The sequence below is a fragment of the Sciurus vulgaris genome (genome assembly GCF_902686455.1).
Source record: "Sciurus vulgaris genome assembly, chromosome: 4".
Lineage (NCBI taxonomy): Eukaryota > Metazoa > Chordata > Mammalia > Rodentia > Sciuridae > Sciurus > Sciurus vulgaris.
Window position 1 is genome coordinate 161,048,834 of NC_136464.1, and position 16,895 is coordinate 161,065,728.

The window sequence follows — 16,895 nt, forward strand, 5'->3', positions numbered from 1 at the left end:
CTTTTCCCAACTGTTAATTAATGTGTAATGGTTAATTTGAATTGTCAACTTGATTGGATTAAGAGATGCAGATGATTAAGAGGCTTCTGGGTGTGTCAGTGAGGGCTTGTCTTGGAATAATTGGAATGTGGGACAGTGAACTGAAGTGGAGAACTTCCCTAAGTGTGGGCAGAACCGCCCAATAGGATGGAATAGAAGCTGGAAGAACAAGGAAGCAGATGCAGATGCAAGCTCGGCTCTTCTTGAATGGGTTCTAGATTGCTGCTTCAACTCTCCCTTCTTTACTCTTCCAAAGTTACTCTGCCAGTGATTCTCCAAGGAGTTTCCAGAAGGCTTGGTCTGAGACTAGGGTAGTACTATTGGTTCTTCTTGTTCTGGGGCTTCTAACTCTTGGATTGTGCAACTACTGGTTCTTCCAGCTCTCTAACCTACAGATGGCCACTGTGGACTATCCGGCTTCTGGTGGTATAAGTCAATCTAATAAATCTCCTTTTTATAATCATACTTCCTGTTGATTCTATTCCTCTACAGAACCCTGACTAATACAAATTGTATTCCCAAAGCACTGCTTCTGAATGAAATACATAAGCAACATCTTGCCAGGCCCTACAGACACCTGATTTCTCATGGATGCTTCATGTCCTATGGTGTGTGGGCGAACAAAATGCTTGACTACTGTTTTTGAGCACCTTCTCTGTGACCAATAATGGCAAGGCATGGTGGTGAGCATCTTGGGTCTTCCAACTGCCCTCCCCCAGGGTTCTTCCCACTTCAGTGCACTGCTGAACAACTCCACATCTCTAGTACACCTCTGAGGTTCTAGGCATACTCTAAATCTAGAGTGACCTCCTACTATACAAATCTTGCCTATTCACAAATACTTTTCAGCCATCGAATTGGCTGCATATGTCTGGTGAGAGCAGATTGAATCTATGTTGATCCAAGTGACAACTGGCAGCCTGGAGGCCCCTGGGGGAAAATCCAGTAAACTGACAGCATCGCAAAGGTGAATGCAAACAGTTTGCGTGCAAAGGTTGAGCTGTAAACAGTTTGCGTGCGAAGGCTGAGCACTGGGGAGGACATAAGGTTTGAAAATGGAAAGAGAATATTAAAAATTCATCTGCAGCCATCCAGGCACTATCCAGAGGATTGGAACAGATAGAAAAGCTTGGTTTAGTTTTAAAACTGAAAAGCTTGATGGATACAATAACAGAGGGTGCCACACTGGAACCTGTATATTTATATCAGAGAACGCCCATGACCTTCACACTTGTAAACAAGAAGGAGAGTAATTAGAGGACACAGCTTTGATAGCTTCTCAGTGTAAGAAAAAACACTCTGTGAATTTGGTCAACATCCTAACAGACAGAAGGACATCCCAGGGGACACATGAGCTGAGTTCTTTATGGACTTAGATAGGATTTATTTTTTTAAACCAATTGAAACACATTTCAGAAAATGTTGTCCCATGGGACACAATTTCCCTACTTGGTCTTCGCAATTATTTACCTGAGGTTGGCAACTGAGGAGGTAAGCAAGTGAGAAATTTCCTTCCAGTCAGTCTGAAGTATGGGTGGAGGTAGGAATTATGCAATTGGGCAGCAGCCAGCCATACAATAAACCAGTGATCTATTATGCCCTAGAAAGCAGAGGTCTGTGTCTCCAACCTTCAGGAGGGAGCAGATTATTTTCTATTTTGGTGTAGAGAACAGAAAAAAAAAAAAAAAAAAAAACAGGAAGGTACAATCAGGGTTCCCAAAGCTAACCCTGAAACATTTGTTAACTAAAAAACACTGTAGATAAAATATAAGTTGGTATGAAAATATTTTCATTTTCATAAGACTTATTATTTATAAGAAGTATGGGTTCTATTTATCAAGGTTAAGTTTCTTTCTCTGAGGGTGAAAATTAGTGGTTTGATTGTGGCATGGCAGCTGCCAAACTTTCATACTAAAAATTCAGCTACTTCAGGACATGGTAGAGAAAGCAGAATCAGACTTACCCTCTTGCCCCAAAAAAATCATGGCTGAAATACACAAGGCAATGGTTTTTCAAGACAATGAACCTCAGGCAATGAAGCACAGTGATCCCTGGGAGTTGGAAATAAAGGGAAGGAGCATACAATTTACTCTGTTTATTACCTAGAGGCACTTTTCAGGTTGTGATGCAGGGAATCAGGGGACCCAAGTGGAGCCAGGGACTTCCCTGAGTTAAGAAAATGAAGTTGAAGGTTCAGGGAGGTAAGGAGGTACCTACATGGTACAGAGAGAGCAGAGCTCCACAAAGAGAGAAATGGAGAACTGAGGAGCACCCTCCAAACTCAGTCGAGACCTGATCAGGGCATATCTGTGAATAAAGTACCTAGGCTGGTGAAAGAATCCTGCACAGGACAAGAGGAACAGCCTTAGAGTTCACAGAGGTCAGAAATAGACCCTGTTCCCACTAGTCAGAGGAAATACCTCATAATGCATGGGCACCAAGGACAGTGCTCAGAGGGCTTTTGCCTCTGTAGTATGGTAAAATTCTGAAGCTAATGATGGGGTCATACCTACTCAATGAAGCTGAAATGCAAGACCCAAAGTGATCAAACTCTTTTTTGAAGTAATGCAAATTTATCTAAGAAAAAAGCTAAAAAAATTGAAATAAAAATATATGTAAGACCCAAAAAGGAAAAATTCACTATGTTTGGCATCTAAAAATTTATCAGGCATGCAAAAAAGCAGGGGCATACAAACCATAAGGAGAAATTTCAATTCTTTCAAATTGACAAATGACACAGAGAATGGAATTGCTAGACAATGATATTAAAACGATTATTATGGCTATATTTATATGCTTAAGAAGTACAGGAATGAGATCCAAGATGGTCGTCTAGAGGGAGGCTGCGTTCCTTGTCGCTCCGCAACGCCGGATTCAAGCAGAGGATATCTGTTTCTCGGTGAGACAGTTTTTGCTGCCTATCGATCCCCTGCTCTTTACCCCATTTGTCTGCTGTGATCACCTGCAATCTGCCAGCAAATCGACGCCTTTTTTGAGAGCAGATTGCTCACTGTCAGGCATCTATCATCCGCCATTTGCCTGCCTCTCGCCTGTCCATCGCCTGCCTTACCCCTATCCATTACCCAACGATCGAGGTTCACCTCCCGATCGTCCGACAGCTGCCAGCAGACTGACTGCAGACTGCCAGTGGAGAACCAGCTGCCTGCTGCTGCCTGGAAGTTCACTGTTACAGTACCTGCAGGTTTGATTACTCGTGGCTGCCGCCATTTTGAGACAATAGCCAGGCCCTGTAGGACCCCTGGCTGGACTGACTGAGTCCCGTCTCCAGGATCCCTCAGCCCGACTGATCACTCCCTGCCTGTAGGACCCTCACATCAACTGACTGCTCCCTGCCGCCAGGACTCCCAGATCAACTAACTGTGCGCTATCACCGGGAACCCAGACCAACTGATTGCACCTGGCCTCCTGGATCCCACAACCACACCAAACACACCCAACCTCCAGGACCACTGCTGGACGAACTGCATCCTGTCTCCAGGACCTCCAGCTGACCACGTCCACCCCTGAGCTGCAGCTCCCCATTTGCCAACACATTTGGAAGCCAGAGCAGCCATCTTGGATAATCCTGGAAGCTGAAGCTCCAATCTTCGGGTGGGGCAAATCCCATCCTGAGACGCCTGCTGGAGGCTTGAAGCTCATTGTCAGGTACCTCTCGTACACCAGGCTACTGAACACTGGGAGGTTTCATTAGTATATGACTGTTATACATTAGATTTTCTTTTTTCTCCTTTTTAAAAAAAAAAATAAGTTTTTATTTCTTTACATTTTTTGCTTTCTTTTCCTTCTGTTTACCTGTTCCCTCAGAGTCACTTTCTCCCTTATTTACATGCTAACATCTGATTTCTTTTGATTACACTCTCATCCTTTCTATTTTCTAGAACTTCTGTATATTCTTTTATTATCCCATTAACAGCCATATTCTTCATCCCTCTGCATCCTCTTTGTCCTCCATTAGAAACTGCAGACATTATTGTAAACCTGTTTGTTTTACCGAAGATAGCATTTGAACACATGTTGTTTATTATGACAATTTTATTATTGTCCCCATAGGGGCTATTTGGTCTATGATTGCATAGTGTCTGATTTGGGCACTGCTAATATTGATCTCCCCCTAAAGAAAGGGTTTTGGAAACCTATAGGGCCACTATAAGCCTATAGGGGGAAATCTGCAATACCCCAAATCTGCAGCGCTAGAGGGGAAGATACATGAACAACATGAAAAAACAAGGGAAGAAAATAATCCAAACAAATCTTGATTCTATAGTAATAGAATCCAATGACAGTATGTTAGAAGAAATGTCAGAAAAGGACTTCAGATTATACATGATTAAGATGATTCACAAAGCAAAGGATGAGATAAGAGAGCAAATGCAGGCAATGAATGATAATACCAATAAGCTGAAAGAGCACCTGCAGGAAGCAAAAGATCATTTCAACAAAGAGATAGAGATTCTCAAAAAAAACCAAACAGAAATCCTTGAAATGAAGGAGACAATAAACCAAATAAAAAACTCAATGGAAAGCATCACCAACAGACTAGACCACTTGGAAGACAGAACCTCAGAAAATGAAGACAAAATATTTAATCTTGAAAATAAAGTTGCCCAGAGAAGATGGTAAGAAATCATGAACAGAATCTCCAAGAACTTTGGGACATCATGAAAAGACCAAATTTAAGAATTATTGGGATTGAGGAAGGCACAGAGATACAAACCAAAGGAATGAACAACCTATTCAATGAAATAATATCAGAAAATTTCCCAAACCTGAAGAATGAAATGGAAAATCAAATACAAGAGGCTTACAGAACACCAAATGCACAGAATCACAACAGATCCACACCAAGGCACATTATAATGAAAATGCCTAACATTCAAAATAAAGATAGGATTTTGAAGGCCGCGAGAGAAAAGCATCAGATTACATATAGGGGGAGCCCAATATGGATAGCAGCCGACTTCTCAACCCAGACTCTAAAAGCTAGAAGGGCCTGGACCAACATATTTCAAACTCTGAAAGAACATGGTTGCCAACCAAGAATCCTATACCCAGTAAAACTAACCTTCAGATTTGAACATGAAATAAAATCCTTCCATGATAAACAAAAGTTAAAAGAATTTACAAATAGAAAGCCTGCACTACAGAATGTTCTCAACAAAATATTCCATGAGGAGGAAATGAAAAACAACAATGGAGTTCAGCAAAAGGAGGAACTACCTTAGAGAAAAAGCACTCAAAGGAGAAACCAAGCCAACTTAAAAACCAAAAATAAGCCAAATGACTGGGAATACAAATCATTTCTCAATAATAACCTGAACGTTAATGGCCTAAACTCATCAATCAAAAGAAGTACAGGTATGACTCAATATATTACATAGAGACAAAGAAGATGAAAAAGATCTAAATAAAAATTCTAGAGATACAGCCCCCAATGTCTAAGATGAAAAATATACCATGTGAAATTAATAGCAGATTAGACACTATTCCTAGGAAAAGATAAGTGACTTGAAAGTTCATGATAGCATTACTAACAATAGTCAACAAGTGGAGAACCCCAAAATGCCAAATGATGCATGGATAAAAAAATGTGGTATGTCCATACAGTGGAATGTTATTCAGACATAAAAAGGGATCATACGCTGATTCATGTGATGACACGGTTGATTCTTGAAAACCTAACGCTAACTGAAAAAAGCAGACATGACAGGCCACAGGTAGAATGATTCCATTTATACAAAATGTCCAGAGTAGTTACATCCATAAAGCAGAGAGCAGACAAGTGGCTGTCAGGGGCTGGTGTACGAAAGTGACTGATAATGAGTACAGAATTTCTGTTTGGGTTGATGAAAATGTTTTGGAAATAAAGATGATGATTACACAATTTTGTTAAAATATGAAAACCCACTAAAGATATTTTCACAGATGTATTTGAACACAGGGATATTTTACTACCATTTATTCTAAAATTTTCACTCATCTTTAGCTTGACACTGTGGTATGGATATTATTCCCATTTTAGAGAAGAAGAAACTGAGGCTCAGAGGAATTATGTAATATTCCCAAGGTCACACATCATGTGAATCACTGAACCAAGATTTGAGCCAGTTCAGTCTATTTTGGGCCAAGTCAACCTGGTAACATGAAAAGGTACAGGGAAAGTTTCTAGTGGAAGCCACTAAGAACTAACATTTTACAGGTGCACAAAGAGAACCAGTAGAGAGGAAGGTTCCCAGAGTCAAAGAAAGAAAAGGATTTTAAGAAGAAATAAGGAATAGAACATGTCTAATAAGACTTAATTACCAAGAAGTCATTAGTGACCTTTCCAGACCTAGGATCAATAAAATGGCAGGAAGGAGGAGGCAGTCAGTTGGCAGTGGGTTATGGAGTCATCTGTAAGATGCTGCAGTTTGGATCTTGAGTGACCTTGAAGGTCCATGTGTTTAAGGCATGGCCCCTAAAGTGATGTTATTGGGAGGTGACAGAACTTTTAGGTATTGGGGACCAGTGGGAGGACCTCAGATCACTGGGCCATGCCCATGAAAAAGACACCTTCCTCTTCCTCTCCTTTGCTCCCTGGCTTGTGATGTCAGCAGTTTTGCTCTACCACACACTCCTGCCATGGTGTACTGCTTTGCCACAGGCCCCAAAGCAATGAGGCTAATTAATCATGCCCTGGAATCTCAGCAACCATGAGACAGAATAAACCTTTTAGTTATCTCAGGTATTTTATTATAGTGATAAAAAAATCTGACAAACCCATAAGTAAAGGGACATAGATGGGGAACATGAAAAATTCTTTCATAAGCCAAATGGGAAGAGAAAATTATTAGCAATATGAGGGTTATGGGGAGTTTGTACTGGCTTTTTTTTTTTTTTTTTTTTTTTTTAAGGATAGAAGAGATGACAGAAATACAACCCTTTCCCTCGTTCGATTTACAAAGCAGCAGGAGAGAAAAGAACTCCTAAATTCACCATCCAGAGAGCATCCCCTAGCTAGATGTCATTTGAAGACTCAAAGGTCTGAGGTAGGCATTAAGTGTTTCAGTTGATCTTTGATATTCAGTGATGTGAAGAAAGAAGAGCTACTATTAAAAAGAAGTAAAGGAAGCAAGGGTTTGAGCTTGGGAGCAGGAAAACTGTATCTCCCAGATCTCTCCACTGTAGTTATGCAGCATTTCCACATTGCCATTCTCTAGGGTAGCTTGAACTCCACCTATGATAGGAGAGATCCTAAGCTGGGATTTTTCAAACTTTTGCTCCTGCATGAAAATATCCTGCTTCTATGGATTGGATGTTTGTGTTGCCTCGGAATTTATATGTTTGAGGCCCTAATCCTCAAAGTGAAGGCATTTGGAAGGTGCCTATAGAAGGCCGTAGGAGCCCTCATGAATGGAACCAGTGTTATAAGAAGAGGCATGAAGGAAGATGATCTCTTCCTTCCCCCTGTGAAGACATGGCCAGAAGGCTTTCACTTGCAAGGGAGGAAGAAAGCTTTTACCAAGAATCAAAGCAGCCAGCACTCCTAGACTCCAGAACAAAGAGAATAAATTTACCATGTTTAAGCCATATAGCCTATGACTTAACAGTCTATCACAGCTCAGGCTAAGATGCCTGCACAATTGCCTGAGTGTTAGTGGAAACTGAATATGATGAGATAGCACTCTTGTGATTATGCTATATTATTTATCAAGAAAAAGATTATTTTGAGTGAAGCTGACTTAGGTAAGACTGATTAACCAAAGTTTTCTACAAATGGTCACAGAGGGGGAAGTCAGAGATCTGAAGCTTGAGAAGGATTCAGTACAGGATCATTGCTTTGGCAAGAAATAGAGATGACCAAATAAGCTGGTCCTTCCAGCAAAGAAACAGGAACCTCAGGTGTACAGCCACAATCAGCTGGGTTCTACCAACAATCTGAATGACTTTGGAAGCAGACTTTTTTCAAAAATCTGTAGTCAAGAACTCAGCCTGGCTATCATCCTGATTTCAGCCTTGTGATACTCCGAGCAGAGAACTAGGTTAAACCACAGCTGGATTTCTGATCTACAGAACTATAAGTTAGTAAGCAGATACTATTATAAAAATTTTTAAAAGGAAAGGAAAGATTAGTGAAAAGATCATAAGATAAACTATCCAAAATGAAACACACAGAAAAAAAACCATCTCAAGAAGTGAACAGAGTATGAGTTTGGATGGGAGATACGGGCTAAGTTCAAATGGCTTAATACATGTTTAATTAGAGAACTTGAGGACAAGGGTAAGGACTGAAAATTTTTGGAAAATGATAGAAAAACAAAGGCAGACATATTCCAAATTTGATCAAATTAAGATTCAGGAGTCTCAACATCTCTCAAGTTCAAAAGGGGAAGAAAACTACGCCAAGGCATATTATAATCAAATTTTTCAACATCAGAGATAGAATATTTTTAAAGATGTGGGTGGGGTGGGGGATATGTATTATGTATAAAGGAACAAAGATAAGTATAAAAGCAGACTTTTCACTGGAAACCAGTTAAACAAGAAAATAGTGGAACAACATCTTTGCATTTTTTTTTTTAACTTGAATTCAGAACTTGAATTCTGAACAAAGTAAAATGAAGGTGAACAAAAATCAAAAGACTTAATCACAATCAAACCTCTACTGTACAAAACCTTGAAGAAATCTTTCAGATAGATGAAAAATGATACCAGATGAAAATCTGGATCTCTACAAAGGCATAAAGAACACTGAAAATGGAAACTAAAAGAGAAAACATAATTTTTTCTTATTTAAATATCTTTAAAAGAAAACTGAGTATCGGTAGTTGGCAATAATCACAATGCGCTATGAGTTTATAATGTATATAGGAGTAAAATATTTGACAACAGCACAAATGCCAGGAGGAGAGAGATAGAAGTACACTGCTATAATACATGTGGAGCAAATGCTGACAGATTTGAAAGTAGATACAGACAAGTCTACAATTATAGTTTTAGATTTCAGAGCTTTCCTCAATTACTGACAGAATGTGGAGATGGAAAACCAGGAAGAATATAGAATACTTGAACGGTGCTGTCATTCAAATTATCCTATGATATTTATAGAAAACTTTACATAGAAAAAGCAGGATAGACATTGCCTTTAAGAATGCAAGAGTCATTTATTAAGATAAATCTTGTTGCGGGTCCTAAAGCAAATCTCAATAAATTTTAAAAGGATTCAAGTCACCAAGAAGTGTATATTTGGTCTCTGCCCATCATTCCTGACACAGAGACCCTAAAATTTTTGTAATGTCCTGAGTGATCAGGTGCTAGGGGCATCCTTTGTTCTAATATTTGGTCTTTGACCCCAATTCCTGACACAGGGCTCTTAAATCCCTTGAAATTTCTTAGGAGCATCTCTCATGTTAATGAGGAGACTCTTGGTGCAGTGTGGATGGCTTCAGGATAGGGCTGGTCACTAGAAAGGTGGATAGAGGTGTGAACATTCAGCTCTATCCCCTATGTTCTGGGGAGCAGAGAGGGACTGGAAATTGAGGTAATGATCCATCATACCTATATGATAAGGTTTATGTAAAATCTCTAAACTACAAGGGTTGGGGAGCTTCTAGGTTGGTCTGTGTGGCACACCCCAACTCCATGGGTCCAGAAGCTTCTATGCTTGGCATCTTTGACTTTATCCTATGTACCTCTTCATCTGGATGTTTGCTTGTATTTTTTAGCATATCCTTTACAGTAAACTGATAAATATAAGTAAAGTGTTTCCCTGAGTTCTGTGAGCTGTTATAGCAAATTATGGAATCTAAGGTAGGGGTTGGGGGTGCCTCTGATTTGTAGCCAGACTGCACAGAAGTGCAGCATCTACTAGTTATGGCAGTTGAGGTAGGGGGAAGTCTTGTGACATTGAGCCCTTAACAGGTGGGGTTTGTGCTAACTATGGGTAGTTAGTTTCAGAACTGAAATAAATTGTAAGAAATCCAGCTGGTATTAGCAGAGGATTGGGAAAAATATTTTTGGTGTGAACACCCCACACATTTTGGTATCAGAGGTGAGTAGAGGGATAGAGCTTTCTTTTGTCATCCAAAATATGTCTTCCAGAAACAATAAAATTATAAATCGAAATAAATAAGAGAAAGATTTATTGAAAGTCCCCAAATACTTGCAAACAACAAAAAAGTCATACTTCTAAATAGTCATATGCAAAAGGAGAAATAAAAAAGGGAAATTTGAAAATATCTTGAACTCAAGAAAGATTAAAACCCAATATATCAAAATCTGTAGATTGCATCAATGGCAGTACAGAGGGAAATTTATCCTACTAAACACACTCATTAGAAAACTAAGCACATAAGCCAGTTAAACCCAGTCTAAGCAGAGGAGAAAAGAAATCATAATGACAAGAACAGAAGTCAGTTAGTTGCATATCCTTATGTAAGAAAAAAAATTCAAACCACACCTCACCCTACATACAAAAGTCAATTCAAATGGGTCATAGACTTAAATGTGAAACTTCCACCTTTAGATCTTTTAGAAGAAAATGAAGGAGAAAACCTTTGTGACTTTGAATTATGCAAATATTTTTCAGAGAAACCAAAAATCAAGATCCATAAAAGAAAAAAATGAATTTAACCTCATTAAAATTCAGAACATCTACTCTTCAAAAGACACTGTTAGGAAAAGGCAAAAAAGTCACATACAACATAATAAAACCATCAGTTATTAGGCAAATGCACATTAAAACCACAAGGAGATACCATGACACACCTCTGAGAATGCCCACAATTAAAAAGACTGACCATACTCAGTGTTGGCAGAACATGGAGGAACTGCAACTTTTACACATCACTGTTGAGAAAGTAAAAAGGTAAACTACTGTGGAAAACCATTTGGCACCTTTTAAAAAAGTTTAACAAATAGCTGCCATACGCTCTAACCATTCCACTCCTAGATATTTGCTCAAGAGAAATTAAATCAGGAATTCATATCAAGACTTGTATGGATATAATAGTAGCTTTATGTATTTGTTAATTACAATAAAAATGTTTCCAAACTGTTGCACCATGGATTTTCTTTTTTTAGGATTTTCTAGAAACAAATATTTCCATGATTTCAACCTTTTAATATTCTTACATTTTAGGTATGTATTTTGGAAATAGTCCGAATTTTTGGAAATAGTTTAAAAAGCTAGATTTTTACAGTATATAATAACCACTTAAATACCTTTTGACTACTCTATAAATGAAAGTAGACTGGGAATCAAAGTCTTTTTCCCCCCTATCTCTTTTTAGTGTTTTTATTAGTACCTTAGAACTATGCATAATAATGGGGTTCATTTTGACATATTCATAAATACATATGACATAATTTGCTCCATTCCAATCCCCAGTGCTATACCTTTCCCTCCCCCTTTCTCTCCCACTGATCTCTTCCTCTACTCCATTGGTCTTTGTTTGGTCTAGATTTTAGTTCATGTACATTTATTATGACATATTTGAGTCCTTTTGTAATTTTATTTTATTATTTGAGTTCCTCTTCTCTCTCTCTTTCTTCCTTCTTTTCTCTCCCTCTTTTCTCCATCTGTGTTAATTCCCCCAAATTATATTAATGTTTCAACCTCTTATTTCAACTTTTTCTCTTGTACTGGTTCAGAACTATACACTCTTTCATTGTTCATCCTAGAATTTTTAACATAAACATTTGAACTTAACAAAGTCTAAGATGACATAACACCTTTACTCCCATAGAATATAAAAACCTTACTCACGATGGTTGTTTCCTTGAGTGTGTACTCATTACCTATTTTAGTTTGCTATGTGGCCACAAGTTCTACAGCATTTTAAATGGAATCTTCAGAGCACAGTGGAAGCAGGGATTCCAGCTCTTAAATTGCAGCAGGACAGACTTGTTATGGTTTGGATGTGAGATGTTACTCCATAAGCTCATGTGCGAGGCAATGCAAGAAGGTTCAGGAAGAAATGATTGGGTTGAAGAGCCTTAACCCAATCAGTGGATTAATCCCCTGATGGGATTAATAGAGTGGTAACTAAAGGTGGGTAGGGTGTGGCTAAAGGAGGTGGGTATTGGGGGCATGGCTTTGTATTTGATGAGTGGGTTCTCTCTCTCTGCTTCCTGATCATCGTGCGAGCTGCTTCCATCTGCCTCACACTTCTGCCATGATGTTCTGCCTCATCTTGAGCTCTGAGGAATGTAGCTGACCTTCTATGTACTGAAACCTCTGAAACTGTGAGCCCTCCAATAAACTTTTCCTCCTCTTCGGTTGTTCTGCTTGGGTCCTTTTAGTCACAGCGGCGAAAAAGCTGACTAAAATACTTGTGGTTAGGGGTCCTCAGAAAGGGCTTGCTCCTCTCACCCTTCTTCTGTCAGAGTCGGAGCTGCATTAGGTCAGTTACCTACAGGGCTAGGTTTCTTTTTCTCCTTAATTCATCCAGCAAGAGTACTACCCTTCAGAAATTTCAGACTTATTCAGGGTCTATGGATCTGATCTCTCACCCTATTTAGGCCCCAAGCTTTGTCCCTCAATCCTTTCAGATGTGCCTTTGGTCTATTTCTTGTATATTTTTAGTCATTCAGAAACTTGAATAAGTCCTATATTTCTTCAAGCTTCCTGGAAAATGGTACAGTGACTAAGGATGCACGTTTGGAATTCCAATTGCCTGGGTTGAGACCAAGCGTTACAGCTTGGATCTGGAATGTTCCTCAAAGACTCATGTGTTGAAAACTTGGACCCCAGTGCAGCAATGTTCAGAGGTGGGGCTTTAGGGAGGTGGTTGGATCATGAGGGCTCTGACCTCAGTGGATTAATCCACGGAAGTATTCGAAGCTGAAGGGATTATTAGGAGGTGGGGGAAACTGTAGGAGGTGGGGGAAACTGTAGGAGGTACAATCTCATGGAAGGGAGTGGGTCCTTGGGGCTGTACCCTTGGACACTAGGTCTCGTCCCCATTCCCCGCCTCTCTCTGCTTCCCGCTCTCATAAGGAGTCATAAGGTGAGCGGTTTTCTTCTGCTCAGTCCTCTGCCATGTATCTGCCTGGGAGCCTGCTGACCATGGACTAAAACCTCTGAAACAGCAAATCAAAATAAATCTTTCTTCCTTTAAGATATTTTTTCTCAGGTATTTGTCACAGTGATGAAAAGCTGATTAACGCACCAAGGCTTTACTCCTTGTGACTTTATTACTCGTGACATTGGGGAAATTAGTTAAAAATCTCCATATCTCAGTTTTCTTACATGTAAAGAGACAGACAATAATGGCACATGTTTCATGGAGTTACTGGGACATTAAATAAGTTAATATATTTAAAGAGCTTAGGACAGTATCTGACATTTAATAAGAAATCAAACACAAGCTACTGTTATAGCCACTATTTTCTGGTAAAGAAAATCATTAAAATTACACCGTGGGCTATTCTACAGAGGAGTTAATGCCTTATAACATGAATATTCAAAATAAGTTTCAACTTTCAAGTGATCTTACATAGCTCATTCATGTCTGAATGTGAACAACTGTTTTCCTCACTGACAAGATAACCATCATTTGATATCCATTGTTTCTGTTTTTCTCCATTATAGAAAAAAAATGTCTTGAGGTGAGATCTTTGATATCTGATTTTCAATTATAAATTAGTTCTACATGCTGCTGAAATAGCAGATGCCCCCTACACAAAGAAATTCTCCCCCCTAAACACATCATAACATATTGTTTTTGAAGATAAAGATGATGCCAGCGACTGGCTCATTTCATCTAGAGTCAGACAGTACCAGCCTATGTACGTCAACCCCTGGACCATCATTAATAATACACAGGCTGGCATTGCTCTGTCAGTGGCATTTGAGTCAAACAAACTCCAAGTTTAAGTCTTCTCCCAGTAATGCAGATCACATTTCGTAAATACCTGGTGAATGAAGTTTGGTGGTGGAAGCTGCTGTTCTCTTAGGAGATGAAACAGTAGGTTTATTAGCATCTTGATCTTTTTGTGCTTCTTTCTTTGCTCCTATATGTAGTTTTGAGAAGAGAAATAGAAAGCAAAAGCTAGTTACAATCCAAAGGGTAAGGGAACATAAATTGTTTGTGCAAAGGGCAGCTTAACAAAAGGCAAACAGAACAATAACAACAAAATATTTGGATGATTTGTTGCTATGGTCACTATCCCCTGGGCTGGAGAAATGACATATGTGTTTATAGCAAAGGGAATTTAGTTTTGAATGGTCAGGGAAAGGATCATATTGCTGTCTCTGGTTTGATGAAAAACACCCCCTTCTCTAATGTTACCATCACCCCAGTGACCCTCACAAAGTATCTGAAAATTAAAATCTTACTGTCTTCAGCCACCAACTTGGTCTGCTGGCTTCTCTCTGCTGAAACAATTTTTCAGAAGATAGGGAAGGAAGTTGTAGCTGAACATCACTGTTAATGACTTCAGCATCATCCAGAGCCCAGCCACAGGGGACACGGTTTGAACTCTAATTAATTTGCATGCAGCTGATCCACAGAGGTGACCTAGAGAGTCTTCTAGGTCTCTTGGCTGCAGCTGAGACTTTGAGGAACCTGAGTGCAGGTGATATCTGGAAACAATGTGGATATGCCTCAAATCATGTTGGCGACAGACCGGCCACAAAGGTGGCTTCTCCCTTGTGTGCTGGTCACAACACTTACCTTCATATCACTTTCATTGCAAAGTCAAAGAACAATGGATGGAAGATTAGGGAAATCACACAGACTTAACTGTACCCAGACCTGCCTCTGCTTCCCTACTTTCATTTAAAGTACAAAGTTTGGGATGGTGTCAGACACAGAACGTAAATGTTCCCCAAACCCAACAACCAAACTGTCCTTTCCAGGGAATGCTAGCAATTTGGTGTTTATTCTCCCTGATCTTTTAATAAGTATTCATAGTTAAATAAATAAATAAATAAATAAATAAATAAATAAATGCAAATACACCTATTAGTTAAATAAATTAATCAAACATGAATTTCTTTTAAACTAACCACATTTGGGAGAGATCTTTTATAACAGCCTATTTACAGATTTTTGTTTAAAGTGCCACATCATATTCATGAGAAAAGATGTACCATAATTCATTTTACCATCCTCCCCTGGATGAATGTGCAGATTGTGTACAAGTTTTAGCTATCAAAATAACTATATGTGCTACAATAAGCATTCTGCTAATTTCACCTTTGTATACTGCACCAATGTCTTTAGAGGGAGAATGCACAGATGCACTTTTGCTGGATTATGGGGTCTACTCATTTGCAATGTGTTAGACAGCTTTCAGTTTTCTACCCAAAGGATACACTAACTCATACTTCCAAATGACCATGTATAAGAACAACTCTTCTTACAACATGCTCAGTGTCCCACCAACATTGAAGTCTAAATCTACTTTTGCCACAAATCAAGAATCCTTACATATTGGTCATATGCATTTCTTTGTTTGGAAATCACTTAATTACACAAAGTTATTTTTAGAACTACTTTGCCCATTTTCTTATTAATGTGTAAGAACTCTTCATTTATTTTGGATGGCAATCCTTTACTATTTCATATATTACATTATTAGCTTTTCAGTTTTTAAAACTTATTTACAGTATCTGTAGTTTAAAAATTTCATATGTTCAAGTAGGTCAATTTTTCCCTTTATAACTTTAAAAGCACTATTACAGATTTATATGTAAATCTATAATTTACTTATATTAGGGCTCAAGGAAGTTTGGTATTTCAACCATTTCTCCACTCCACAGAGGTCCCAGGCACCCATCAGGATACGCCATATGGGGCTAACCTTACCCATCTCTTCTGTCCCTCTGCTTTGATTTGAGGTATCAACAAATGTGGATGATACCATGACTCCTGAGAACTGAGAAGGGAAACACATTAAAGACCAAAAAAATCCACCAGAAATGCTTCCTAAATAAAGCTAAGCATGAATATTTATTTAGCCTTTCATTATTTTCCATTCAGCTTTCATAGAGTATAGTTTGTGGCCTCAAATAGAAATTTAAATATTGATCCCTTTGACCCTGCAATTCTTTCTTTCTTCTTCTTCTTCTTTTTTTTTTTGAGAAGTTCTGGGACTTTTTATATATAATGGTTACTATGACACAATTCAATAGGAACAAGCTTCCTGAGCATAGGAATTGGTCATGTTTGTGATGGAGGAGAGCATTATGCTTCACACTAAATGGCATTCAATATAAACTCAGTGACCCTGCAATTTTATTTCTACCAATGTCTCCTTGGAAAACTCCAATAAGTGTGCAAAGATGTACACTCAAAGACACTGATTACATTACTTACCAAAATGAAGATGTGTAAATAACTAAAATGCACATTGGGGAATGATTAAATAAATTATGGTATATCCAAACCATGGAGTACTTTTAAAACTACCATTGAAAACAATGAGGCAGCTCTGTAGTATGCGGGCATGGAAAAATAGCTATAGCAACAAAAATGCTAGTTGTTGAACAGAATGCATGGTATCATCCCATCTTTATAACACAAAATGTCATCTGCCTTATGTACACAGATGCATAGGTATATGTATAAATGTAAAAGTATTTGAAAGACATGCAAACTTTTTAATAGTGGTTACTTCTGAACAGTAGGACTGAGGGATTTTACTATTTATTTTAATATGCTTCCACAGTATCTCTCTTTTTTATGATGATATACATTACTTGTATAATAAGAAATAAAAACCATAAAAAGAGAGAAACCAAAATCCAAATGAAAATAATTTGTCTAATCCATGATAGGATAGGAGACACCAGTCTAGTTTAAGCAATCCTAGAGGAATAACTTGGATGGAGAGTTTCATATTCCCTCTGC

General features: G+C 38.6%; 1 protein-coding gene across 4 annotated transcripts in view; it reads right to left on the reverse strand.

The window, feature by feature from the left end:
* Positions 1 to 16,895, reverse strand: part of MTUS2 (microtubule associated scaffold protein 2) — a 599,410-nt gene that overhangs the window by 133,248 nt on the left and 449,267 nt on the right. For all 4 annotated transcript variants that reach the window (XR_013763613.1, XM_079138562.1, XM_079138560.1 and 1 more), the window contains one exon: positions 13,954 to 14,052. Coding sequence is in view for 3 of the 4 variants with exons in the window: in XM_079138562.1 (XP_078994688.1) it covers positions 13,954 to 14,052 (99 nt within the window). In the remaining variant the exon portion in view is untranslated. The remainder of the gene's footprint in view (positions 1 to 13,953; positions 14,053 to 16,895) is intronic.